Here is a 27898-nt window from a genome sequence, read left to right on the forward strand (position 1 = left end):
CGCTCGCGCTTGGCGTGTGGGTGGGGGCGCGCCCGTGAACGCGCAGGGGAGAGAGCAGTCCCGGTGTTTGTTGTCGGGTTCGATTGAAGGGCGGGGGGAGTCACCTGTGGGCGGCTTCGCTGGCCGCCCGCTGCGTCCAGATCGCGCCGGCAGCGCGGGGCCGCGGGCAGTTCACGCCCAGGGAGGCCGGGACGGGACGGGAGAGCAGGCAGAGTTAGCGCCCCGCGCCCGGGACGAGGAGTCGTACCTTCGCTGCCGCCGCCCGCGTCCGACCGAGTAAGTGAAGCCTGGGTTCGTTGCCCGCAGCCCTCTGACTGACCGGGAGGGGAGAAGCGAAACTTTCCGGACGCTTCCTCCTGTGGTCCCTGGGCGGTCCGCGGCGCAGGGAGGTGTTGTCTTCGCGGGCGGCGGCGGCCGACGCCATGTTGGGGTCTGTGAGAAACGGGGCGCTCCCGGCTCGTTGCCCTTCGCTCTGGGGCCGGCCCGCGGTGGGGTGCGGGTGCGGGCGGGGCACCACTGCCGCCCCGCCAGGGTCTGGGGTCCTCCCGGGCGGGTCTGGGCTGGTGCGTGTCGAGCTGGCGGGTCTCGGGGGCCGCTGCAGGTCGGGTGGGCTAGGGGTGCCGGGGCCCGGGCCGGTGAGTGTCCTGTCCGCGGGGCTCTGCAGAGGCGGGCGGACGCGGGAGGGGATCCTAGAGGCCGGGTGAGAAGTTGTGAGTCCCAGTCATCTTAGGGCTCCAACATCTTTCTGTCCCAAAAGTTTGCAGGGTTTGGGATTGGGGATGTTGTAACTTGAAGGACATATTTCTCTGTCACTTAGGAAAAAAAATGGCATCGCAGAATTTGCTCTGGTAGTAACGATAGCCTTTTCACATTTATTTGGAGTCTTTTAAACTTTGATGGTCTTTTGACGAATTTGTTTCTCCTTTTAAAAATTAAAGGCCGAGAGCTCGTTGCTCAGGTTACTTCAGTGCCTTTATATGCTCTTAGTATGTGTTAGAAATAACTCGTGTGAATGTGCAGTGGGAGTATGTTACAGATTAAGCCCTTCTCTGTAATTCATCGACTCACAAAGTATTTTAAGTCCATAAATGCCTTCTTTGTTATCTTGTAGTACAGTTGCTGAAGAGACTAATTAAAGAAAGATTTATACATAAACATTGAGAAGCTAAAAGATGTGTTGTTTTCTTAAGAATAAGGTGAAGTGATCTTGATATTTCGAAGTCTCCCCCTCCCCTTGGTTCTTTAAAGGTGCCCATCTGTCATGTTTTGAACATTTAACTTTTTCCGTGCTGTGGTAGCTCACGGGGTCCCCAGGTTAATTCAGTATTAACGAAGCCTTCTATTTTCTATCTCTTTAGGTCCTGACGACATTGAAGGTGAATTCTATTAAGTTACTTATTTGGAAAGTACATGTAAATCGTCTCAAAAGATAAAACTTGTACTGACTAAGACAGTAAAAGAAAAGATTCAGTTAGAATTACCCCATTAAATGAATATAGATTATTTTAAATAAAAAGGCATCTTAGCTTTAAAATTCTGTTAAACGGACTAAAAGGGCTCTTAACCACAAATATAAAGCTAAAACATGTATTGGAGGATTTCTCTTACTCTTTATAGTTACAAAAGATAGCTTCTGCTCATATTTGATGGCTGATTTTCTTGGCTAAAAAGAGAAATAAATCCTTTCTATTTTGCTTCATTATCGAGAAAATTATACATACTCAATTTGATGGGGTGCTCCAGATAGTTATTGAAAATGAGTTTCTGTGTGCCTGATTTGTTCGATATGTGTCTCACTTGGCCTTGACAATAGTGTATAAAATAAAGGAGTGGATGGTTTAACCAGTTTGACAAATCCAGCAAGGTCTTATTCGTTTATGACTCTGAAGTCTTCTGATTTTTCCTGTAGTATAACTTTGTAAGATACCTAACTCATTCCTGTGGCACAACCTCTGTCTACCTCCTTTCCTCTTTGTTTTCTTTTGAGTTTAATTCCTCTGTACAAGTATTTCCTATAGAGTGGATTTACAAGGGTTCTTGTTACACAGTTTCCTTCCTAAAAATATTCACTTTGGCCTGTAATCTTGGAAGCCTTTTTTGCTTTCTCCCTCTCCTCACCTACTACATTCTTATCCCCTTTCTTCCTAGTATGTCAGGTAAATGTTAAATAGATCTATCTGACCCTCCTTGACAACAGCCATTGCATTGGGCATCCCAGGAATATAGCAGATGCTCAGGAGGGGTTTGAATGGATTGAATACACAGGTTTGTGCCTTATAAATATGCTTCATGGATTCCTTATTATCATTTCCACGGGCATAATGGTTAAATCTGATCTGTAGTCTTTTTCCCAGTACATGCCTTGAACCCCATTAAGTCCATAGATGAGTTGATCGTTCTTTTTTCTTTTTAGAATTTACCTTGGTTAATATGGTAACGCAATGAATTTTGGCCTGGAGGTACAGAACTTGAATGTTACGAAATTTCCAAGTAGCTAATGGACTGAACTATTATTGATGCGATGAGAGAAGGATTATCGTAATTTTAAAGTGCAGTTGAATTAATTTGCGTCAGATGGAAATATAGTTAGCACCTGGAAATTCTGAAGGTCATGTTTATACGAGTGGACTCTTTGACATATCAGATCTCATTATTGCTCTATCAATTATTGTCAGAGTTGTCTTAGAATTTTGTTTTTAAATGCCCTGCTTAATGGAAAACATAGAAAAACTGCTGCTTTTCTATTAATATTATTTTTGGAGAACCAGCTACATTAATAGTACTAATTTACGTTAATAATAATGTAAATTTTGGCTTGATGGAATAAACAATACTTCATAGATGTGTTTTTGAAGTACAGTTTTAAGTTGTAAAACCTCTTGAGGTGAATTGATGAAATTACAGTAGAATTTAAGCTTAATTCCCTGTTCCCAACCCAAGTTAACTTTCTCCCCATTAAATATAAAAATCTCAAACTGCTGTGCTCAGTTTGGAGGGTCCTGGGAAAGGAATAGAAGTATTCATATAGTTGCTGTGAATGAACTGGAAAGCAGGGTGGGCTGGAACAACAACAATAAAATGAACCTTGAATCCTGGCTGCTCCTGTTCCTTACTAGTTTGTGACCTGGAACATGTCACTTCATTTCTTTATAAGCTTCCCTGGACTCATTTGTGAAGTGGACACAGAAATATTTGCCTCATGGTGTTGCGAGGATTAAATAAGATGTTTGTGGAAGTGTCTGGTGCACGAAATTCAGTAAGAATTATTTCAGCAGAGGCCAGAGTAGCAATGAATTCTATAGTCAAGAATTTAAAAATTTTTGAAGAGAGATGTCTTTTAGAAATACTTAGCTCAGTTCTCAACCTTGCTTTGCATTAGAGTCTCCTTAGGATCATTTGAAAAATATTGATGCTGGACTTCTACCCAGAAAAAATAAATCAGAATTACTGGGGTTTGGGGATAGGGCCTAGGGTGATTTGTCCCCCCCGCCCCCAACCTTTTTAAAAAATTCCCAATCACTAGCGATTCTACTGGGCAGTTAGTTGAAAAGCTTTGAATTAATTTATAATTCAATCCCCATCTCCTTATTCTCCTCATTTTGTTGTTGAATAAAGTATGGAGAGGTTAAGTGCCAGCCCTGTCTGCCAAGCTAAAAAGTATGCATCTTTGCAGCTGAGGAAAGGAAGTACATACATGTTAAGTAACATCCATTTCAGGCCAGAAAGACCACATTTGGATGTGGTTGGTAACCTTTACCTCCCTCTGCATTAACACCTACATGTATGAATGTTATTTAACTTTGTCTCATTTAGAACACTCTTAGCCCAAGCCAGCTCTGCCCAGAGATGGTGATTCAGGGGCCTGTTTTTTCTATTTCTCTCTTCTGTCATACCTGATGAACCAGCTTTTTGCCCTCATAGTCACCTCCAGTCCAGGGCTTTAGTCTCTTCCTTCTTTATCTAACCCTGGGCTTTGTAGTTCATATTTTCACTATGAATTCACTAGCACCATAGTAGTCCCTTTTCTCCTTGATCTTCACTATATATAACTGGTCAATTCTCAACTTATAAATATCACTACCCTTTATTTTTTCTTCTTTTTTCCCTCTCTGCCCCAGGTCACAATTTTGGTGACTGCAACATATATATTTTCTGTTGTCTGTGTACTAGTTGTTTTCTAATTCTTTTCTCAGTTGCTTTTGTATTTTATTCAGATTGCTAACCCCAGTCTTGCAACAGTTGACATTTTAGCAGATCACCTTGCTTCCTTCTAAAATGATTATGTTTTTATAAAAATTTTCTGTTTTCTTCTTTGCATCAAATTTTTTCTTTTGTCCATTCCTCTTTTCAGAAGTGAAACTATCCTTCTTTATACTTGTTTCACTTAAGCGTATTTGGTTGAGGGGACCACAAAGTTTTGCATGTTCTTTGTCCATATGTTTTTTTTAATTGTACATGTAACTTTCTCTTTTGATTTTTACAGTCCCATTTTTCTACATATTCTGCTTTCCATTTTATTCCTTATTTAAAAGCCTTTTTCACCTTTTTCAGAGAGATATGTCTTCAGTATGAAATAATCAAGCAATATTAAAACAGTATCATTCTTAGTATTAAGAAATAATCAGTACTTAATTAAAAAATTTTTTTTATTGTATAGTATAACATATATACAAAACAAATAAAAAGGCAGTAGTTTTCAAATCACTCTTCAACAAGCAGTTACAGGACCGATCCCAGAGTTTGTCATGGGCTACCATATGATCCTCTCATATTTCTCCTTCTAACTGCTCCAGAATATAGGAGGGTAGAGTACTTAATTTTTGATGTATCTCTTTCCAGACTTAAAAAAAAAAATAGGTTTGCATTCTATTTGTTATTTGGAAGTCTTTGTTTAATAAAATGCCTTATTTAACAATTTTCCATATTAAATCTTAATCTTTGTTCTTTCAGAAACTGTCTAGCAATCCATTGTATGCATATACTATAATTTAACCAGTCTCCTCTTGCTGGGCATTTAGGTTGTTTCCAATTTTTCAGTATTATAGACAGAGCTACAGTGAAATTCTTTGTATCAGCTGTTTTGTACATTGGTCTTCTTCTTCTTATTTTTGGTATATCTTTTTGGAGGAGGGTTATTGTCTAAACTTCTAAAACCCTCATTACCGAAATGGTGTTAAAAAATTTAGTTCTAATATATACTTTTAAGGCATCTTCATTTTCCCCATATTTTAGAGGAGTGAATAATCTATCATTTTAATTTTTATTTCTTTGATAAATACTGAGATCCAACATTTTTATATTTACTGGTTATTTTTATTTGTTCTTTTGGAAATTGCCATTTGTGCCTTATCCATTTTTCTTTTGTGGTGATTTCCCTATTTCTTATTGAGTTGTTGATCCTTTGCCATATGTTGAAATATTCTTCAGCTTTAATGCCTTTTCCACCAATGATGAAGTTTAAAAATTTTATGTAGTAATGTTTTCTTTTATGTTTTTTTACATGATAGATATAACCATTCCTCTATAGTTAGAAATTTAGGTTTTGCTTTTTACTGTTATGACTAATGCCATAGGGAATAAATTTTTTTGTACTCTCTTGCCTTCCCTTCTTCTCTTGCTTTTGCTTCTCCTCCGGCTTTCTGAACTAGACATGCCCCAAAGTTTACACCTCTGTCCTCTTCTCTCCTCTAACATCAATCACCACATCTCTATGTGGATAACTACCCAATCTCTCTTTGTCCTGAAAGTCCCTGCTCGTTCTGGCATTTCTATCGGTCTTACAGACTTTCATGACGTGGATACTCTAAAGTTACTTCAAGATGAATGTCTTAAACTAATTTCTTCTTCTACCTGAAACAAAACTGGCATCTTCCTAGTGACTTAAATATTTAAATCTTTAAAGTCAATTTACACTCACTTTGCTTCCTCATATTCAGTTAGGTCCTAAATCCTATCTGCTATACCTCAGTAATATCTCTCATTTCCATCCTCTGTTTTCTATTTCTGCTGTCAGTTGTTCAGGCTTTTGTTACCTTGCAGTTAGAAATCAGTGTTATATTCTTCTCATTGTTTTCTTTGCCCTCAATCTTGCTTCTTTGTTTTCCCTCCAATCCTGTGTACTGCTTCCCATTGCCTACATGATATGATAAAGTCTTCAGTTTTATGCTTATTTTTTGTTCTCTTCTACCATATACCTTCTCCTAACTGTTTCTTCTCTGTAATATATTTGTGCAACACCATCCCCCCTTTTCCCCCATCCCCTCCCGGTTCTCCACCCCTCAAATGGCTTGACCTACTAGTATTGCTTTAAGGCCTAGTTGAATTTCTGATTTTAGGAGTTGTTTCTAGATATTTTCTCTGGTTAGAAATATATCCCATTTCAGCTCTTTGGCCCTGGGATTTCCATCAAAATTTCTTCTTTTTAAATGTTTTTGATTTGCTTCTTCTCTCCTATTTTTGACCTTAAGAGAGCACACATTTAAGTTAATCATATTTCTCATTTCATAGCACACTACGTGGACACCAAAACCCTTGTTTAATTTTGTTTTTTCTTTGTCAGTTACTCCCATCCTCCACTTTACATATAGCTATGTATATAAACATGATGCATATAGTTGTCCTTCTCCACAAATGTTTTTAGTTTTGAGTATCTGCTCTTTTTTAATACTGCTCTGCACTGAGCAGGTTGTCAGTAAATGCTTGGGTACTTGAAATTAATTGAAAATTATCAATGATTCTACTAGCTTCCACCTTACTTAGACTAAAACCTGGGGATTTAATTTCAGCTTTTATTCTTCTACATCCGGTTAGTTATGACAATCCTGAGTCTGACCTGTCCTACTATTTTTGTTGTAGGCTGCGTATGCTAATCAACTTTCCCCTCTGCAATAACTTTTCAGTTATTGAAATCTCTCTCTTCTTCCTTCTCTCACTCTTTTTCCACAGTTTTCAATCTCTCTCTTCTTCCTTCTCACTCTTTTTCCACAGTTATCTCAGAAAAATCGAGAACAAACCAGGCCACTCCTAAAAATTTCAGACGAAAATCTTAGGAGTCAACAAGATTTCTTGTTTTATTTTTTCTCACTTTTTCCCCCATTGAATGATTACCTATAGCTTCTGCTGCAACTGTATCATGTGACTTTTCTTGCAGAGCTTTGTGCCTTTGTATACCCTTTTTTGTCTTTTGAAGTTCCACTTACTGTTCATAACCTGTTTCAAGTATTCAAATGCTACATTCTCAGTGCCAAGTCCTCACTGCTTCCTTTTTTGCTTCCTTCCACTTTGTTAATATTTTTATTATAGCATTTATTTAATTGTGCTTTCTATTAAAATTTTTTCGTTCACAGCTTAATTCCCTGTGTTACACCCAAGTATAAAGCTTCAAATGCAGTGAGACAATTTTAACTGTTTTGAATATTGCTAAAGAAATTTGTTACTGATGTGTTGGGATAACCAGTTCCATAGTATTTTAGTCAAGCTTTACTAGCTTTATTTCAAATTTTATAAATGCTTTATATACAGCTGTCAGAACTGTACAGCTGCCCCTGCATAAATACTTTTTGAAATGATGCAGTTTTTTATCTGAATTTTGTTGATGAGGAAAATATGCACACATCATCTTTTTTTTATTATCATTTTTTGTTTGCCAGCTAAACAGCTGTGCTTTTTGGCAAGAGAAGAAGAAATCATTTTTACATATTATCATGAGATTGAGGTTTGTTTTTTTTTTTAAAAAGCAGAATCTGCCTTGCTTAATACCTAGAATTCATAATTAGATACTATAGTTACGGGGAACCAGAGCATTTGGTTGTAAATTTAAAATCTGTTGGTCTAGTGAAATAATCAGTAGTTGATGTGCAGGGTGTAGTTCCTGTTTTCTATGAAAATGAATAGAAATGTAAAAAATGAAGTTTTGATTTTCATCAAACTCCAGGTTGAGATGCTTCTGCCTTCTAACTGCTGATCGTATTCATTCAGCTCAATGCACAGTGATGACTGCATATGCGTTTTTGTAAGTGTTGTTGGGAATACAAAGTTAAAATAAAATTATTGTTTTTAGAACCTCTAATTTTGTTACAAATAAGTAGATACATCTTTATAAAACATAATAGAACGTAAGTGCTATCAAGTGTTATAAATAAAATAGTATGAGGATTTAAAGGCTGTGAGGCTACTGAAATGCATCATGAAGCACTGGCCAGATTTCAGCAACTAGAAGGGGAGGGCATGCTGAGCGCAGAGACAGGAAAGAAACCCAGAGCATGTTCTGGGAATGGGTAGTAGTCTGTTTTGACTGTAATAGAGGGAACCTGTAGACAGAGGTAAGACTGAAAAGATAGACCAGGACAGGTTGGGGCTTGACTGAACAGCTTAGAATGCCAAGGATTTTGGATTTAATTTTGTTGCCAAGGGAACCTTTGGTCTTTGAGTAAGGGGTTAACTGATCATAGCTATACGTAAAGAAAATTAATCTTGCCTTGTGTGGGATGCTTTAAACTAAAGAAGTAGAGGACTTGTTTAGAACTTTTGAGGTCCATATTTTTTCCCTCTCTTACCTCTTTAAAGACATCCAGTGTAGCTCTTCTGATCTTCCAAATTAATTTTCTGAAATCATCAACTTGGACTTAATTGGCCTCCCTACTGTGATCAGTTTCTCTGTCAAGCATAACCTATTTGAAACTGCCTTTTCTGACACCATGAATTAACCAGAGCTTTACTTTTCACTTTCTTCTAGAATTTGAAGAAGTGTTTTGAGCATATTTTGTACTTACCATATTTTAAAAATTGTTTTCTTCTTATTTTTCTGTGGTTTTCCCCAAATAGGATAATAAGGTCCATGTGAGAAAAATGTGTCTTGAATGTATATTAAGGAATATATAAGGTATAATGGAAAGAACATGCATTGTTAAAAATTCAAATTAGGGCTAGATTGAAAAACTAGCTGTGAGACCTTGTGAAAAATTGCATAATTAGTTCATGACTTAATTTATTTTTGTGTAAAATGAGTATATTATCATCAGGTAAAATTGAGATTGTTAAACAAGAGTGAAATGTGGATGTGCCTGGCACGTGTAGGTGGTGAGTTATTGTGTCTTTTGTTGTTGTTTTTCCTTTATTGACTGAGACCCTAGAATAACGCAGCTGAGTCTACTTTTCAGTAATAGGCATATTTGGTGCCTAGGAGAAGTTTTTGAGGGATACTAAATTCAAAATATATAACATTCCTTTGGATTTTTGAAAGCCTTAAGTCAGAATGTAGATTTGTTTGTTAGGAGAATACTCTATGAGAAAGATACAAAGGAGATGGTGATCAGTATAGACACCGTGGAAAGGTTAACATGGAAGACATCAAGATACTAATATGATTTTGCCTTTATTTGCTTTTAATAAATTAGGCAAATTTTAATTACTATTGCTTCTATAAATGTGATTTATGATTTTGAAGTTTAAATTCTTTGTAGTTTAACATTGTATAAATTTAAAGTTAAAATATGAAAAAGCTTGTTTTTATCTAAAAAGTAAACATTTGTTCTTTATCATTACTAGTTCCTAATATATATATTATGTAGTAAGTTTGCCACAGTGACAGTGGCACAGTGGAAATGAAGGAAAAGATATTGTCCTTCTTGTTGATGGAATAAGTGGAATTTACTAAAATTTGAAATTTAATTTGCTAATTTTCAAGTATTTCTTCTTTGCTTTATTGTCTTAATATTTTATTGAGAGTCTTACCCAGAATTCCCTGCTTGTTATTATTACACTAAATAAACTATGAAACTTTTCAAATTGAGAACTGTCTTGTTCCTTGCATGGTTGGCACACAAAGTATTTGTTTGTTTGGCTTAGATGTATTGAGAGAGGAAGTAGTTTTCTCTAATATTAAGCATTTCCCTGGGGGTGAGGGGGGTATAACTATCTGGTAGTACATTGCCGTTGTCTGTTTTACACCTTCCCCCCCTTCCTGTTAGTCTCCTTGCTTTCCTTTTACATTTTACATTTTCAGCAGTAACACAGGTGTAAGTCTTGATTGACATTAAGACATAGTCAAAAGTTTGATTGAAAATTAGTTTGTAGGCAAGTAAGACTTCCAGTAAATCAGAAATATGGCCTTTGACTATCAGACTCATTATTTAAAAAATGGAGACTTTATTCAGGGCTTCCTTTTTTTTTCAGAACAGTTAAGTAATTTGTATGAAATTTCTTACTTAGTTTCTGAGCCAAGATTAGAATCCACATATCTAGTTCATAGTTCATTGATTTTTCCACTAAAATGCACAGTTGAATGCTGAAGCTCACTGATATTAGATATCATGGGTACGAGTAAGAAATAAATTAGGTGATTTTTCATTTTAAATTCACCTGTAAGGATGAGATAAAAAGTATTGATTTTCAGTTGCAAGAACTGGATCCATAGTATTCTGTGACAGTTGAGCTCTCTTGTCAGTTGTAAAAAGTATTCTGTGTCTTTTTTAAAAGGAGTTTTTGTCTCTTCTAGTATTACATTTTAACAGGTGGTAGACATACCACCAAAGAACATTTTACTTTGCTTTAGAAACAAAGTGTTACCAAAAGACTAGATTGGAGCTTGGACAATTCAAGTGCAGTTCTTGTCTGCAGTTTTGAAGGAGATATTGTGAAACCTTTGATAGTTTAATTTTTAAAATTGATGTATAAAGCTAGCTTTATGAAAGAGTTTTTTTAAAAAGTGCTTCTGCTGTATTTCTTGCATTTTAGCTATGAACTAGGGCTATTCAGACACTATTTGCTGGAAAAGAAGTCAAAGGAAGCCAAAGACAATCTATTGGAAAATTGTTGGAATTAATAGAGTTCTGTGAAGTGACTGGAAGTAGGGAAAACAAAACAAAGAGATGTGCATAGCTTTCCTCTCAGTACTAGTAACATTAAATACAAAATGACAACAAAAAGTTATACATTTTTTTTTAGTTTCTCTGCACTAAAACAAATACAACACAGTGCGTTGGCTTAAACAATGGGAATTTGTCAGCTCATGTTTTGAGACTGGGAAAAGTCGAAAATCGAGGTGCCAGCAAGGCAATATTTTCTTCCCAAACACTGTGACATTGGGTCCTGGCTGCCTGCGATCTTTGGTCCTTCTTTTTCTGTCAAATGGCAGCACATGTGGTAGTGTCTACATGTGTGGTTTGTCTTACAGGTTCCATTGACTGCTGGATGCTCCCAATTTCCTTTGTTTATAAGGACATCAGCTGTATTGGGTAAAGGCCCAGTTTCATTCAGTTTGGGTGCACATTAATTAATAACATTTTCATAAGTCCTATTTAAAAATGGGTTCATACTCACAGTACCTTAGCTTGAGACTTGAACATGCCTTTTGTGGAGGATGCAATTCAATTCCCAATGCCAAGGAACCTACTTAAGAAATGTACATTCTTGTGAGATGAAACCTACAAAATCACTGGGTCATAAAAGAAGATTTGAAATCTGGCCAGAACACTCAAAACTGTAAAGGTATTAGTTCATTCCAAATTAATTTGTAGGCATAATGCAAGTTCCAATAAAACTTTCAGTGGCATTTTTGTCTGTATTTTTCTATTTACTTACTGCAGCTGAAAAGGAGTCCTAACCTTTAGCTGCACATTAGAATTACTTGGAGAGCTTTACAACTATTTTAATACATAGGTCTGTATATACCTTAGACCAATAAAATCAGGGTGTCTGGGAGAGGGATCTAGTTATCTGTTTCTTAACCCTCGATATTCCTGTTACTTTGGCCCCAATTTTTTTTTAAGTTTCTTTTTTGAGCTGTTTAAATTATTTTAGCAATTGATATTTCATAACTTTTATACTTTGTTAGAGGTCTTCCAAAGGACAAAAGGAAAATTTCTTTAAAAAAATAGAATAAAATTCATTCTACCAGGCAATTAGCGTGTGGGTTCATTGGGTGCTTATAAGTGTATGATACATTACACGCTCTTAGTGATCTTGCTTTTCCTAAATCTTGATATATCTTGAAGTATTTTCTATTTCATTATCCTAGGAATTACTTGATCATTACTCATTAATTTTCCTCAACTGTGCCTAAAAGAAGAAAATGTAAGAGTAACGTAATTGCCTAGAATGATGATGCAGTGGTGAAATAATCTCTACTGCACCATCTTTCATTTTTCTTATTGCATTGCCCAAAGTATTACATCATCTTTTAAGAAGATATGAAAGCAGTTTGAGTTATCCTTTTTAGTCTTTCTGTTTTAAGCTTTTATTTAACACATCTGAGAATTCACATTTTTCCATTTTTATTTTCCATGTTTAATGGACAGGAAGACATTTTAGAACTATTAGATGAATCCATAAGATGAATGAAAAGAAACAACAACACTTAAGTAATGATGGTAAATATGAACATATAAGTGAAATCTCAGACTTTGAGTCTTTGATGATGATTTCCTAAATGAGGTTTCTGAAACTCAAGAATTAATTGCATGAACAATATTCCTAAAGACAAAAATGGAAATATTACATGTTCATGCATGAACTGATGAGCAGTTAGTTGCATTGAAAAGATGTTGCCTATATTGCATACGTATTCCTTTACCACCAGAGAAATGTGGAATAAAAAATTTGCTGTTACTGTTCATATAAAATTTTGTCTTGAAGTTTTTTTCTTTCTTTTTGCTATCCTTTTATTCTTATTTCTGTAGATTAGTCATAAAATGACTTAAAATATAAAAAATAAAAAAGGGCCCTTTGGACGTAGACAGTAATTTGGGATGACTATTTTTTTTCTGGTACCCTGAAGATTAAAGCTCCCTTGTAGATCCAATGTGCATCTAAGGTTGAGAGCCATTTTGTAAGTAGAGTTCATCTGGACAAGTAAATAGGAGAGTTTAGGTAGCATTTTTAGGAAAATTAAATAATGTGAGATAGTCTAGAATAGTGCCACTGGATGCATGGTACTGACACAAGAATTATATAACAGAATACAGTATAAGACCAGGCAGCCTAGAAGCAGATTTTAGAATATGTAAAACTTAATATGATAGTGTTATAAATCAGTATATTAGATTATTTTTTTAAATTTTTTTTATTAAAAAAAAAAGAAATTAACATTTAGAAATCATTCCATTCTACACATGCACTCAGTAATTCTTAGTATCATCACATAGATGTATGATCATCATTTCTTAGTACATTTGCATCAATTTAGGAAAAGAACTAGCAAAACAGCAGAAAAAGATATAGAATGTTAATATAGAGAAGAGAAAATAATAATACTAATAAAAATATATATATAAAAAAGGTAAAAGAAATAAACAAAAACAAAAGATACAAACAAACAAACAAACAAAAAACTATATTTCAGGTGCAGCTTCATTCAGTGTTCCAACATAGTTACATTACACTTAGGTATTATTGTGCTGTCCATTTTTGAGTTTTTGTATCTAGTCCTGTTGCACAGTCTGTATCCCTTCAGCTCCAATTACCCATTATCTTACCCTGTTTCTAACTCCTGCTGGTCTCTGTTACCAATGACATATTCCAAGCTGATTCTTGAATGTCGGTTCACATCAGTGTGACCATACAGTATTTGTCCTTTAGTTTTTGGCTAGACTCACTCAGCATAATGTTCTCTAGGTCCATCCATGTTATTACATGCTTCATAAGTTTAGTCTGTCTTAAAGCTGCATAATATTCCATCGTAGGTATACGCCACAGTTTGTTTAGCCACTCGTCTGTTGATGGACATTTTGGCTGTTTCCATCTCTCTGCAATTGTAGATAATGCTGCTATAAACACTGGTGTGCAAATGTCCGTCTGTGTCTTTGCCCTTAAGTCCTTTGAGTAGATACCTAGCAGTGGTATTGCTGGGTCGTAATCTATTCTGCCATTCTATGTCTTTTGATTGGGAAATTCAGTCCATTAAATTGTGTTATTACTGTTTGGATAATATTTTCCTCTACCATTTTGGCTTTTGTATTATATATATCATATCTGGTTTTCCTTCTTTCTACACTTTACTCCATATCTCTTTCTTCTGTCTTTTCGTATCTGACTCTAGTGCTCCCTTTAGTATTTCTTGCAGAGCTGGTCTCTTGGTCACAAATTCTCTCAGTGACTTTTTGTCTATAAATGTTTTAATTTCTCCTTCATTTTTGAAGGACAATTTTGCTGGATATAGAAGTCTTGGTTGGCAGTTTTTCTCTTTTAGTAATTTAAATATATCATCCCACTGTCTTCTAGCTTCCATGGTTTCTGCTGAGAAATCTACACATAGTCTTATTGGGTTTCCCTTGTATGTGACAGATTGTTTTTCTCTTGCTGCTTTCAAGATCCTCTCTTTCTCTTTGACCTCTGACATTCTAACTAGTAAGTGTCTTGGAGAACGCCTATTTGGGTCTGTTCTCTTTGGGGTGCGCTGCACTTCTTGGATCTGCAAATTTAGGTCTTTCATAAGAGTTGGGAAATTTTCAGTGATAATTTCTTCCATTAGTTTTTCTCCTCCTTTTCCCTTCTCTTCTCCTTCTGGGACACCCACAACACGTATATTTGTGCGCTTCATATTGTCATTCAGTTCCCTGATCCCCTGCTTAAGTTTTTCCATTCTTTTCCCTATAGTTTCTGTTTCTTTTTGGAACTCAGATGTTCCATCCTCCAGTTCACTAATTGTAGCTTCTGTCTCTTTAGATCTACCATTGTAGGTATCCATTGTTTTTTCCATTTTTTCTTCTTTGTCCTCACTCCCATAAGTTCTGTGATATGTTTTTTCAGATTTTCTATTTCTTCTTTTTGTTCAGCCCATGTCTTCTTCATGTCCTCCCTCAATTTATTGATTTGGTTTTTGAAGAGGTTTTCCATTTCTGTTCGTATATTCAGCATTAGTTGTCTCAGCTCCTGTATCTCATTTGAACTATTGGTTTGTTCCTTTGACTGGGCCATATCTTCAATTTTCCGAGCGTCATCCATTATTTTCTGCTGGTGTCTGGGCATTTGATCAGATTTCCCTGGGTGTGGGACCCGGCTGGTTGAAAGGTTTTTCTGTGAAATCTCTGGGCTCTGTTTTTCTTTTCCTGCCCAGTAGGTGGCGCTCGTGGCGCTCGTCTGTCTGCGGGGCCCACCAGTAAAAGATGCTGTAGCTCCTTTAACTTGCCGATCCGAATCTCGCAGTTGGCCCGGGAAACCGCGCGTGGAGGGGGGGGTCGCCGGCCACCGCGGCTTGGGGGAGTGCCGGTCCAAATTGCCCAGCTGGCCTGAGACTCCAAGCGTGGCGGGAGGGCCCCGCTATCCAACGTTCCCAGTCAGACCGGGGAGCCACATGCGTGGAGGGGACCCCAGTCGCCAGCCGCCCTGGCCGGGAAAACGCGCGCCACTCGGGTATCTCACCGCAGTGGATTCTCCTTGCCCGTTCAGCCGTTCCAGAATGGGGTACGCTGTCTTTTTGGTCTCTGTCGTGGCTCCGGGAGCTGTTTCGTATTGTTTCTGTTTCTTTAGTTGCTTTTCTGGAGGAGGAACTAAGACCCGCGCGTCTTACTAAGCCACCATCTTCTCCCTATATTAGATTATTAATACCATTAATAGGAACTGCCACTTGTTGACTGCTTGTTGAACATTATATATGTATTATCTCATTTGATCCTTAAAACATAACTGCTGTTTTTTGTTTTTTGTATACTATATAGTGGGGGTCACATTTCATTCTTTTTCCATGTGAGTATCCCTTTATTGCATTACCATTTGTGGAATTTTTGTTTGTTTGCTTGTTTGTTTGTTTGTGGGGGGAAGGGCATGGACTCTGAATTGAACCCAGGACTCTAGCGTGGCAGGCAAGAATTCTACCACTGAACTAACCTTGCGCCCCACTATCGTTTTTCAATTATTTATATACACAAATAAATGTAACCATCACCACATTGACCATTAGTGATCACCACAGTCAATTTTAAAACATTTCTATCACCTTTAGTTATGAAGACTGTTTTCTGTCTCTATAGATTTGCTTATTCTGGATATTTTACATAAATGGGATCATACAACAGTGGTATTTTTTTGACTGACTTCTTTCATCTAGCATAATGTTTTCAAGGTCGATTCAAGTCATAATATGTATTAATATGACATTCCTTTTTTTTTTTTCCACTTAAAACAACACCAATTTATTATCACAGTTCCAAGAGTCAGATGTCCAAGCACACCTTAACCAAGTCCTCTCCTCTGGGTCTCGCAAGTCTGTAGTTTAAGATGTCGGCAGGGGCTGCTTTCTCCTTGGTGTCCTCTCCCAAGCTCACAATGGTCCTTGGCAGAGTTCATTTTTTGTAGCTAAAGAACTCATAGTAGCTTCCTTCTTAAAAGCTAGCAAGAAATATATTTAGAATGGAATGGTCATATGTTAAGAATGTTTGAGTTTGTTATATTTAAAAAAAATTTTTTAAAAAAGCTAGCAAGAGTCTTTGAGCTCAGGGAAGGTCTTAAGCCTTCTCTGAAGGGCTCACTTGTTCAGGTCAGGCCGACTAGGATGAACTACCTTTAACTAACTCACGTAACTGCTGTTATTATTTCTATTTACAAGTGAGGAAATCAAGTCTTGAAGATGTTAAGGAACTTATCTCAGGTCACACAGCCCTTGGTGATTCTTGAGCAGTTAGTTACCTCTTTTAGAATGCAAATACTTGAAAAAAGGCATTTTTTACCTATGCCAGAATAAATTTCAGGTGGTGAAATAATTAAATATAAAATTTGTATCAGCAAACAAGTAATAACAGATATCTAGATAGGGAAGCTTAGAACTAATGGAAGAGAACAAACACCATAAAGTTTTAGACTAATAAACTAGGAAAAATAAAGAAATAAATTATTAGTAATCTTTATGTGTAAATGCACAGTTAATAACCCCTAAATAATATAGTCCTAGCAATACAAGTGGCTAGGAAATGCATAAGGATATGGACAGCCTTGCTTCCTATGAAATAGAACAATTAAATTGAAAGTACTGATCTTTCCTGTCTCAGGGCCTTTGCCAATAATATTAGATATCCTTCAGTGAGGCCTTTTGAACTACTCAGTACCATTGAGTTTCCCCGTATGCCTTGGCACCCTGCTTATTTCCCTCATACCTTTTGTAATTATCTATTTGTTTACTTATTGTCTTTCCCCTCTAGACTCTAAGCTTTGAGAGGAAAAGAATAATATCTGGCATCTGAAAAGTGCTTAATAAACAAACACTCGCTGAATAGATGAATGGAATGAATAAAAAAGAGAAGCAAGTGAAATGAATAAAATGATAATGCTATATTAAATGCGGGACAAGATGGGGTGCGCACAGTCATTGTACTGCTTCGTAACTTGTATCTTTCAGAATGGAAATGTTGTAAACAGTAGCAGGAGTCTTAAATATTCATGTTTTTTGACCCAGTAATTTTACTTTTTGGAATCTGTCCTAAATAAATCATCTCTGTTAGGGGTGGGAAAACTTTCCTCCTAGTTCTTTCTGTATTTACTCTTTTCCTTTATAAGGAAAGTAGATGGTAATCCAATTGGGCCATGTTTTTTACCCGTCGATGATTATGATTTCCCAAAGACCCAGTCCTTAGCTAGGCCAAATTATCTTGTACAGACATATCTTATTTTATTGCACTTAGCGTTATTGTGCTTTGTAGATACTGTTTTTTCAACCGACTGAAGGTTTGTGGCAGCCCTGTGTCGAAGTCTGTCGGTGCCATTTTTCCAACAGCATTCGTCACTTCATGTCTCTCCTGTCACATTTTGGTAATTCAGTATTTCATACTTTTTCATTATTATTATGTCTGCTTTATGATCATTGATCTTTCTTTCCTGCTGTATTCCTTTTTTCAATTTTTATTGAGATATATATTCACATACCACATAATCATCCAGAGCGGTTCACAGAATCATCATATAGCTGTGCATTCATCATCATCACAATCTACTTTTGAACATTTTCTTAACTCAAAAAAATTTTTTAGTTAAAAAATAAAAGTAAAAAGAGCACCCCAAATAACCTATACATCCCCCATCCCCCTATAGTTTATTTATTTTATTTTTTATTTTTTTTTACATGGGCAGGCACGGGAATCGAACCCGGGTCCTCTGGCATGGCAGGCAAGCATTCTTGCCTGCTGAACCACCGTGGCCCACCCTGTGTAGTTTATTTTTGTATTTTTTTTTTTTTCTTACTTATGTTATCATTGATCCTTGATATTGCTATTGTAATTGTTTTAGGATGCCATAAACTGTGCCCAAATAAGACGATAACTTAACTGATAAATGTTGTGTATGTTCTGACTGCTGCACGGTCTAACTGTTCGCCTTTTCTCTTCCTTTCCTTGGGCCTTCCTCTTTCCCTGAGATACAACAATAGTGAAACGAGGCCAGTTAATAATCTTGCAGTGGCCTCCAAGTGTTCAAGTGAAGTGAAGAATCTCATATCTCTTACTTTAAATCAAAAGCTAGAATTGAGTAAGCTTAGTGAGGGAGGCATGTTGAAAGCTGAGATAGTTTGAAAGCTTGCCCTCTTGCACCAACAGTTAACCAGGTTTTGAATACAAAGTTCTTGAAGGAAAATTAAAGTGCACTCCAATGAGACACAACCTTATTGCTGATATGGGTAAGTTTTAGTTGTCTGGATAGAAGATCAAACCAGCCACAACATTCCCTTAATTCAGAGCCTAATCCAGAGCATGGCCCTAACTCTTTTCAGTTCTACGCAGGCTGAGAGAGGTGAGGAAGCTGCAGAAGAAAAGTTTGAAGCTAGCAGAGGTTGGTTCATGAAGTTTGAGGAAAGAAGCTAGTTCCATAACATAAAAATGCAAGGTGAAACAGAAAGTGCTGATGTAGGAACTGCAGTAGATTATCCACTAAACAACAGATATTCAATGTAGATGAAACATCCTTCTATTGGAAGAGATGTCGTCTAGACTTTCATAGCTAGAGAGAGGTCATTGCCTGACTTCAAAGGACAGGCTGATTGATTCTCTTAGGGGATAAAGCAGCTGGTGACTTCAAATTGAAGCCAGTGCTTACTTACTGTTCTGAAAATCTTGGGGCTCTTAAGAGTTATGCAAAATCTACTCTGTGCTTTATAAATTGGACAACAAAGTCTAGATTAAAGTCCATCTGTTGACAGCATGGTTTACTGATTATTTTAAACCCACTGTTGAGACGTACTACTCAGAAAAAAGATTCCTATGAAAATATTATTGCTCAGTGATAGTGCACCTGGTCATCCAGGGCTCTGATGGAGATCTACGATGAGATTAATGTTGTTTTCATCCCTGCTAATGACAGCATCCATTCTGTATCCCATGTAACAAGAAGCCATTTAGACTTTTAAGTCTCATTATTTAAGAAATACATTTCTTAAGGTTATAGCTGCCATAGATAGTTATTCCTTTGATGGATCTGGGCAAAATAAATTGAAAACCTTCTGGACAGGATTAATCATTCTAGATGCCATTGAGAACATTCGTAATTCATGGGTGGAGGTTAAAATATTAACATTAATAGGAGTTTGGAAGAAGTTTATTCCAGCCCTCATAGCTGACTTTGAAGGATTCAAGACTTCAGTGGAGAAGGCCTCTGCAGATGTGGTGGCAATAGCAAGAGAATTAGAATTTTATCTGTAGCCTAAAGTTATATGTTTAGGTAGGTAGGTCAAGATTTGTGTATTCCTGGTTTTATTTATTTTTTAATTTTTTTTTTTAATTGTATAATATAGCATATATGCAAAGCAAAGAAAAAAAAGCAGTAGTTTCAAAGCTCTCTTCAGCAAGTAGTTTCAGATCACAGTTTGTCATGGGCTACCAGACCATCATCTCAGATTTTTCCTTCTAGCTGCTCCAGAACATTGGAGGCTAGAAGGAATAAATATTTTTTATCATCATGATCAACTTTTTTTGTGCATGTGAAAAAATAACAAGTATACAAGAAAGTAATAAATTTCAAAGCACAGCACAGCAATTAGTTGTAGAACAGATTTTAAGAGTTTGGTATGGGTTACTATTCACATTTTTTTTTTACTTCTAGCTGCTCTAGGATACTGGAGACTAAAAAAATATCAGAATAGTGATTTAGCAGTCATACTTGTTTGTTAAACTCTACCTCTTTGTATAATTACACTATCACCTTTTATCTTTCTCCTACTCTTTAGGGGTATTTGGGCTATGTCCATTCCAACTTTTTCATATTATTCTTGGTTTTTTTTAGCTTAGTGCTTTCCCAGCCTTTTCATGTCAGACATATACAGAGAATATTTTAGGACCAATAGGAATAATGGAAGAGGTTGATTGTATTAGTTTGCTAAAGCTGCTGGAATGCAATATACCAGAAACAGAACAGCTTTTAAAAAGGGAATTTATTAAGTTGAAAGTTTACAGTTCTAAGGCCATGAAAATGTCCAAGTTAATTGGCACCGACAAGAAAGGTTGATGTCTGTCCGGAGCACCTCTGTCAGCTGGAAAGGCACATGGCAACCTCTGCTAGCTTTCTCTTCCAACTTTTCCTTTCATAAGGCTTCCCCCAGGGCATTTTCCTACTGCATCTCCAAAGGTCTCTGGCTGTGTGGCTCTGAAGTGTTTTCCAAAAGGGTTCCCTCTTAAGTACTCCCATAAGCTACCCACCTTGAATGGGTTGGAGACATATCTCCATGGAAACCACCTAATCAACAGGTTCCATCCACAATACTGAATCAGGGATAGAAAATATAGCTTTTCTGGGGTACACAACAGTTTCAAACCAGCACACTGATTAAAACCAAAAGCAACTGGTCCAGAGACACTGACTGCCCTTCCATTAAGCTCCTCAGAGGGCTGAAGGGATCAATCAACATCTGGGCACTTTTGGATCATGGCATTTCTTTGGGGAAGTTCTTTGAGCCCATTTTCAATTACAGGTCAAACCCATTAGCAAAATCAATTAAGTGGGCTTCAGCCATCATTAAAATAAATGAAAAGAATGGAATGTTATTCACAGTTGAAAGAATTATATGAATGTGTGTAACTTTGCAGTATGAATTATGTGGGTCACTGTCATGCTTTGAAAGCTATTTGCTCCAGCCAAGTACCAATTATTAATGCCTAAACCTCTCTTAAGTGGCATCATTCTCAAGAAGGGGGGAAGATTTATAAACAAAGATTCAGGCTTATTACATTGCAAAATTTGAACATTAAAACATTATCAGGAGAAAAGCTAGATAAATCATGATGATGTATCCTTTTAGGTGATTTGCTCAGGTTAGTATTCCCTTATATTTCCTCAGTGTTTTTAGTGTTTACAGTGAAAGTCCATAGTTTCATAATAGCTTTCTTAGGCTTATTACAGAGTCAGTGTAGTCTTAAGGAACAATTAGTGTACTATAGTATATAGTTAGAGCACCATAGAATAGTGTTAACCACACAGAGGAATAAGTCCTTTCAGTCCCACTTCTGCTCCTGTTATCCCTGTGAAAGCCTTGGACAAGTTACTTAATGCCTTTGTGTGTGTTTACTCTTTCATAAAATGGAGCTAATACTGCATATATAAGATTGCTGTGAGTGGGAAACATGTTAATGCATGCAAAGTATTCAGCACAGTGCCTGGAACAGACTCCCATGAGTAGAGTTAATTGTAGGCTAAGTTTAGCCTTTTATATTATTGAATCTCTCTCTTGTGCCTCAGTTTCTCCTTTAGCTCACACTTTTTGGATGCTTCTTTACAGGATAAAAATTTCTCTAGTTACTTCATAGGAGGTTTGAGAGTTAAAATCAGAAGATGATAAATGTGAAAATGAAGATCACAGTACAGATTTATGGTAGTATTAAGTCTAGTAATGATAATAGGAAACTTGTTTGCATTTTATGAGCTGATTAATAACTGTATGTCCAAAGGGGTAGAATCAGTAGTTGATTCAGATGGCGATAATTGGATACTTCCAGTTCTCTAAAGGTGCCAAGTCCTTTCCTGCCTTTGCAGTTATTATTATTTTTGCGTGGAATATTATCCTGTCTCCTACACCTCATGTCTTTTCATGTCTAGTTCCTCCTTATCAACTGAAATGATACAAGTTTAGAAAGGCCTTTCTGACATCCAATCTGAATAGCTCTCAATTAATCTTTTTAAAACTACTTTTGAAAAAAATCATAACATTAATCACTACCTGGCTCTCAATTTTGTTTTTTATCTGTTTTCTTCTCCGAGACTAGGATGTAAGTCTTGAGAACAGAGACCTTGCCTTAATTATTTTTTCCTGCATGTACATAAGTGCCTGACAAAATAAATACCTATTGAATGTTTGAATATAATGCAAAGTATGAAAAATCACCCGTAATCCTATTTCCTGGAGATAAATTAGCCATTGCTAATAGTATGGTATATAGTTTTCTACATTTATTTTCTATGTGTGTGTCTCCATATTTACAAGTATCTGTGGTAATTAGGCTCTTATACCATATTTCATTGATTCTAAAGACTAACAGTTTTTCTGTATTTTAAATCTCTGAATTCAGAATGCCTTATAATCAGGGATATGCCATGGTTTAATTGGCAGCATTTTTTATTTTCCAGTAGCACATAAATTGGGGATATGTCTTAAAATCTATAGCTTCTTTGATTTAATGAAATATGGGATATACTGAAACAAAAATGGGGTCATGATGTTTATTTCTTCCCCAGCTCAGTATCTCGAGCATTTCCACTTATCAGTATGTTTAGATTATTTTAATCTTAACAGATATGGATCGTATTGAGGGTCCATCATAACTTACTTAACAAATCCTTTTTCTTTCTTTCTTCTTATTTTTTAACCAATCCCTTTTGATGGATATTTGGAATTCTTTACAATTTTTTCTGTTATACATGGTGCTGTGTTGAATATTCTTGTACAGATCTTTATGCATGTATGTAAAATTTCTTTTGAGTAAATACCTAAATCAGTGAGTATACTCATTTTCTGCAGTGTATAGGGTGCCTATTTCCCTACACCCTCACTAGCTCTGTATCAGAGCACTAGCTCTGATAGGTGAAAAATATCCTGAAAATTTTAATGATCATTTCTTTAATTATGAATGAGATTTAGCCTCTTTTCATGTTTATTAGCTGTTTTTTATTTCCTCTTCTGTAGTATATTTGTGCATAGGGCAGTAGACTTTTAATTGGCTGGCACATTAGTCCTAATTAGAAAGAGAAACCATCTCAGTTAAGAATCATGCATCATCATATTGATTTCCTGGGCACAACTTTCAGGCCTGCAGAGTCCACCCTTTTGGAGAAAAACAGAGCTTAAGGACCCAATATGGAAGGAGAGACAGAATTCAAGTATAATCAGAATTGGAATATCCTTTTATAATGGAGGCCAAGAAGGGTTACAGTATCATTGTTTTTAAGTTGAATACTTGCACTTAGACTGTACTGTTAGCCTGTAAACTTTAAATATTCCCCTTCTCAAACCCTATTCCTCTTTAAGGTCACTTGGTTGTGTAGTATAGTTATACTACACAACTGAAATAGGACACAACTCTTGGACTTGAGGAAAGTCAATATTGGATTCAAAGATTAAATCTTTGGTTGTTTGGATTAATATGTTTTTTTTCACCTTGTTTAAATGTTCTTGTCAACGTTTTTGAACACCTTTGTGCCTTTTTCAAAATTGATTATCAGATGATCTCTACCTTTAGGATCTACTGCAGCCCGTGGAGAAGATAGATTTCAGTCCTTTGGTAAGAGTAAAACTAGAAGATATGTTGAATATGGAGAGCAAAGCAAGAGGCTGAATATGGAAATTTAAGGAAGTCTACCTGAAGGAGATAGAATAACCTGAACTCAGTCTTGCAGAATGAGTAAGAACTGGCGATAGCAATTAGCAAAGGAACCATGAGCATGAGAAATGTCATGGATGGGTGAAATGGACTACAAATAGTAGATTACAAGTTTGAGGTGAGGACTGATTTAGGAAGCTAGGAGATAAACAAGAATCAGATGAAGAAGGGCCTTTAAACCATGCTGAAGATCATTTATTTATAGATTAAGGGGAGCCATTTTGCAAAATGGCAGGATCATATTTGCATTTTTAGAGATTACTACCTAAGGATTGATTTAGAAAGCAAGAATGAAGGCAAGGGGACCTGTAGGGAAGCATTTCTAGTAATTCAGGTAAGAGGATTGAGGATTAAGGCCTTACCTCAATGGCTTGCTGGTAAAATGGTAGCATTTCTCTTAGTTTATATAACTAAATATATGATCCTCTTTTTTTTTTTCAGAATCTCACTGAAATTAAATTTCATGAAACTGGGTTTATTATTTTTCAGAGATGATTGTTAATCATTGTCTGATTGTCTTTTATGTCTATAAGAAGTTTATACTTTTATAAATACCTACTTCCTGAATACGGTGCTAAATGGAAATGGTTATTAAGTGCTTTTGATGATTATTAAAGTGGGAGGTGTCAGCCTTTTTTGTGTGCTTAGTGATTCTCATAGTGTGGTGGTTTGTACCCCAGAAAAGCATGCTCTGTAACTTAATTCATTCCTGTAGGTATGAACCCATTGTAAATAGGACCTTTTTGATGAGGTTACTTCATTTAAGATTGTCCCACTTTCATCAGGATGGGTCTTAAATCCTATTACTGGAATCCTTTATAAGAGAATGAAATTCAGACAGAGAGAGAGACAGCCACGGGAAGTAAGAAGCTAAAATTCAGCAGAACCCATAAGGACCTGAGAGGCTGGGAAAGGCTGCCTTGTACGTTACCATTTGACAGAGAAACCAAGATCACCAGCAGCTAGTCCCAGAATGCCAGTCTTTGGGAAGAAATCTTTGCCTAGATGACACCTTGATTTGGACTTTCTCTTAGCCTCAAATCTGTAAGCTTCTTAATTCCCATTGTTTAAGCTGACCCATAGCATGGTGTTTGTTTGAGCAGCCAAGGAAACTAAAACAGTGAGAAAGAATTTTGTCTTTGTATAAAAGGAATGATTTGTTTCACTAAATTTGGGTTATGTAACCTCTATGAATTTATCATTTCTGTGTGCTAATTTCTTTTCTCTTTTATTTTTTTTTAAGGCTGTTAGCAAAAGATGGTGGATCGCTTGGCAAACAGTGAAGCAAATACTAGACGTATAGGTATAGTGGAAAACTGTTTTGGAGCGGCTGGTCAACCCTTAACTATACCTGGACGGGTTCTTATTGGAGAAGGAGTGTTGACTAAGTTGTGCAGAAAAAAGCCCAAAGCAAGGCAGTTTTTCTTATTTAATGATATTCTTGTATATGGCAATATTGTCATCCAGAAGAAAAAATATAACAAACAACATATTATTCCCCTGGAAAATGTCACTATTGATTCTATCAAAGATGAGGGAGACTTAAGAAATGGATGGCTTATCAAGACACCAACTAAATCATTTGCAGTTTATGCTGCCACTGCCACTGAGAAATCAGAATGGATGAATCACATAAATAAATGTGTTACTGATTTACTCTCCAAAAGTGGTAAGACACCGAGTAACGAACATGCTGCCGTATGGGTTCCTGACTCTGAAGCAACTGTATGCATGCGTTGTCAGAAAGCAAAATTCACACCTGTTAATCGTCGTCACCATTGCCGCAAATGTGGCTTTGTTGTCTGTGGTCCCTGCTCTGAAAAGAGATTTCTTCTTCCCAGTCAGAGCTCCAAGCCTGTGAGGATCTGTGACTTCTGCTACGGTCTGCTTTCTACTGGGGACATGGCTGCGTGCCAGCCTAACCGATCAGACTCTTATAGCCAGTCATTGAAGTCTCCTTTAAATGATGTATCTGACGATGATGAGGATGATGATAGCAGTGACTAAGGACACATTTTGAAATATTTAATTGGGTATGACCCTCTGAGAAATCTGCTTTGACGGAAATTTAGAATTCTGAGCTCTCTCAATTTTGCTCTAGCCATGAATTTGCCTGAGAAAATGTTAACCCATGTGCCTCAATATATTCTGTAGAAAGTAGGTCCTCCTGCCTCCTCCCACCCCTACTCTTGTACAGGGATAGACTGTTGCAAATATATCAGATAAATTTTTAGTTTCTTATTCTTGTTTATTTCTAGATTCTTTTCCTGGAAGATTGGGATAAGATGTTTATTTAACAGATCGTGTACTACATTGTTTTTTTTTCTGTTAATCTGGAAAGACTAAAAGCAAAGAATGGTTTAAAAAGGAATACAATGTGATTAATTAATAGTATTAACTTTTTTTCTAACCATTCTATCTTATAGTTAAGACACCAGTAACAAAAATTCATGATTTGGAAATACTTTGTTTGGCTTATTCATATACCAAATGGTGCCTTATAATAATAGCACTGTTAAACGAAGTAAGTCCCTACCTTTTCACTTTTTGGTTTGTTTAAAAAATATGCTGGTGCTCTTTGTGGTGATAAAATGAGTGTTATGAATGGGTGTAATTAAGAAATACTTCTCATCTGACAGCTATAAATAAATTTAGAGATAACCTCATTCTGTATAAATAAATATTTTTCCAAAAAACAATTGTTTATATTTTTTACGTTTTATAGGTTCCAAATTATAATTGTCAGATATATATATTTTTTTAATTAATATGTTGCCATTCTTAGAAATCTGGTTTGAAATTTATCAGATGATTTTGAAATGTCACATTGTATTAGCTTCTAATTTTAGTAAGACATTTTTAGGTATAAATTCATCTGCTTTAATATTTCTAGAATGAAAAATCTTCTTGTAAAACCCTTGAAAATACACAATCTCTTTTAAAAATCCCATCATAGAGCACAGGATATACTTAGGCTTGAAGATTTGGCAGAAATGGTGTGTAAGAATGGTAAAAGCTGAAAATACCTTTAGACTCTCAAGTTTGACTAGATTTAAATATTTCTGGAAGTTTTGTCTGTTTCAGTGTGAAACTGTCTTGAATTTACAAACATAGCATTATATTTTATAAAGTTTTGTAAAGTCCCAAACAATATTTCTATTTTTGTAAAACAATTATATGTTTAATCCATTTCTGAAATTTTTTTGTAATCTGGAAATAGAGTAGCAATTGGTATTTCTAAATTGTGAATCTTGTTGAATCAGTTTAGATTACTTTTGAGAAGTGGTAGGTTTTCACTCTACTTTTGAGACTGCAATTCAGTTGAAAGTGTATGTATCACATAAAACGTGATACGTTGTGCACTACTTTCTCCATTTGTATGCTGCAAATAACTATAGTCTTAAATACATGAAAAATCAGCAGTTCAAAGTTTGTTTAAAAAAATTTTTTTTGTATCTTTAATTCTGGATATATTGCAAATGTCATAAGAGGTTTGACGCAATAACTTCTGATGGAGGATTGATTCTTTGATATCTTACTGTTTGATTAAGGCACTAATTTTCTTTACTGTTAAATTTTGAAAGCGTTTGAGATATAAAGATCTCCCTATAGGAAATGTGAAAGAATGACACATCAGGGACAGTTTTTAATTATTTGTTTTTGGTATTTGGAAATATCAGATGGTCTTTTGTTTCTAAGCAATATACATACCATCAACATATCTGAAAAGGACCATGAAACCTGTGAAGTCCTAATAGAGATTTGTGATACATAGGAACCCAGCAAATTGGAACCAAGGGAAATATTCTGAGATAACATTTGCATTGTCAACCTCTATTGACTTTGTTTTTACAATAAAGATATTTTACAACTTGCAGTTACTTTCTGTTCTCTGCATATTGTGACTTGAAGAATTTTCCCCTTGTTAAGTAATAAAGATATTACACATTTTTTGCCTCATTATTCACAGCTATGAGTGCCTACTATATATCAGACATTGTTCTAGGAACTAGGGGTAGAGCAGAGAACAGTTCCCTGCTTTTCATTGATGGAATTTTTATGCGAATAAGATCTAAGAAGTTTTCTTTCAGAATTTTTTCTGTAATTTTTAAAGTTCTCAT

The 27898-nt window shown here is 36.1% G+C and overlaps 1 protein-coding gene across 7 annotated transcripts; it reads left to right on the top strand.

Moving 5' to 3' along the window:
* PLEKHF2 (pleckstrin homology and FYVE domain containing 2) lies at positions 1-27898 on the top strand. 7 transcript variants are annotated; one of them, XM_077167268.1, is made up of 3 exons: positions 1-276; positions 7934-8011; positions 25021-27898. In XM_077167268.1, the coding sequence occupies exon 3, from the start codon at positions 25035-25037 to the stop codon at positions 25782-25784; it is 750 nt and encodes a 249-aa protein (XP_077023383.1). In that variant the 5' UTR covers positions 1-276; positions 7934-8011; positions 25021-25034; the 3' UTR covers positions 25785-27898. The 7 variants fall into 7 exon arrangements, with proteins under 7 accessions (XP_077023383.1, XP_077023376.1, XP_077023384.1 ...); XM_077167263.1 differs by lacking the exon at positions 1-276 and adding an exon at positions 23637-24821 and having other exon boundaries at positions 603-8011; XM_077167261.1 differs by lacking the exon at positions 7934-8011 and having other exon boundaries at positions 2-276; positions 25021-27897.

The sequence above is a fragment of the Tamandua tetradactyla genome, chromosome 6 (assembly GCF_023851605.1).
Source record: "Tamandua tetradactyla isolate mTamTet1 chromosome 6, mTamTet1.pri, whole genome shotgun sequence".
NCBI classification, from domain to species: Eukaryota; Metazoa; Chordata; class Mammalia; order Pilosa; family Myrmecophagidae; genus Tamandua; species Tamandua tetradactyla.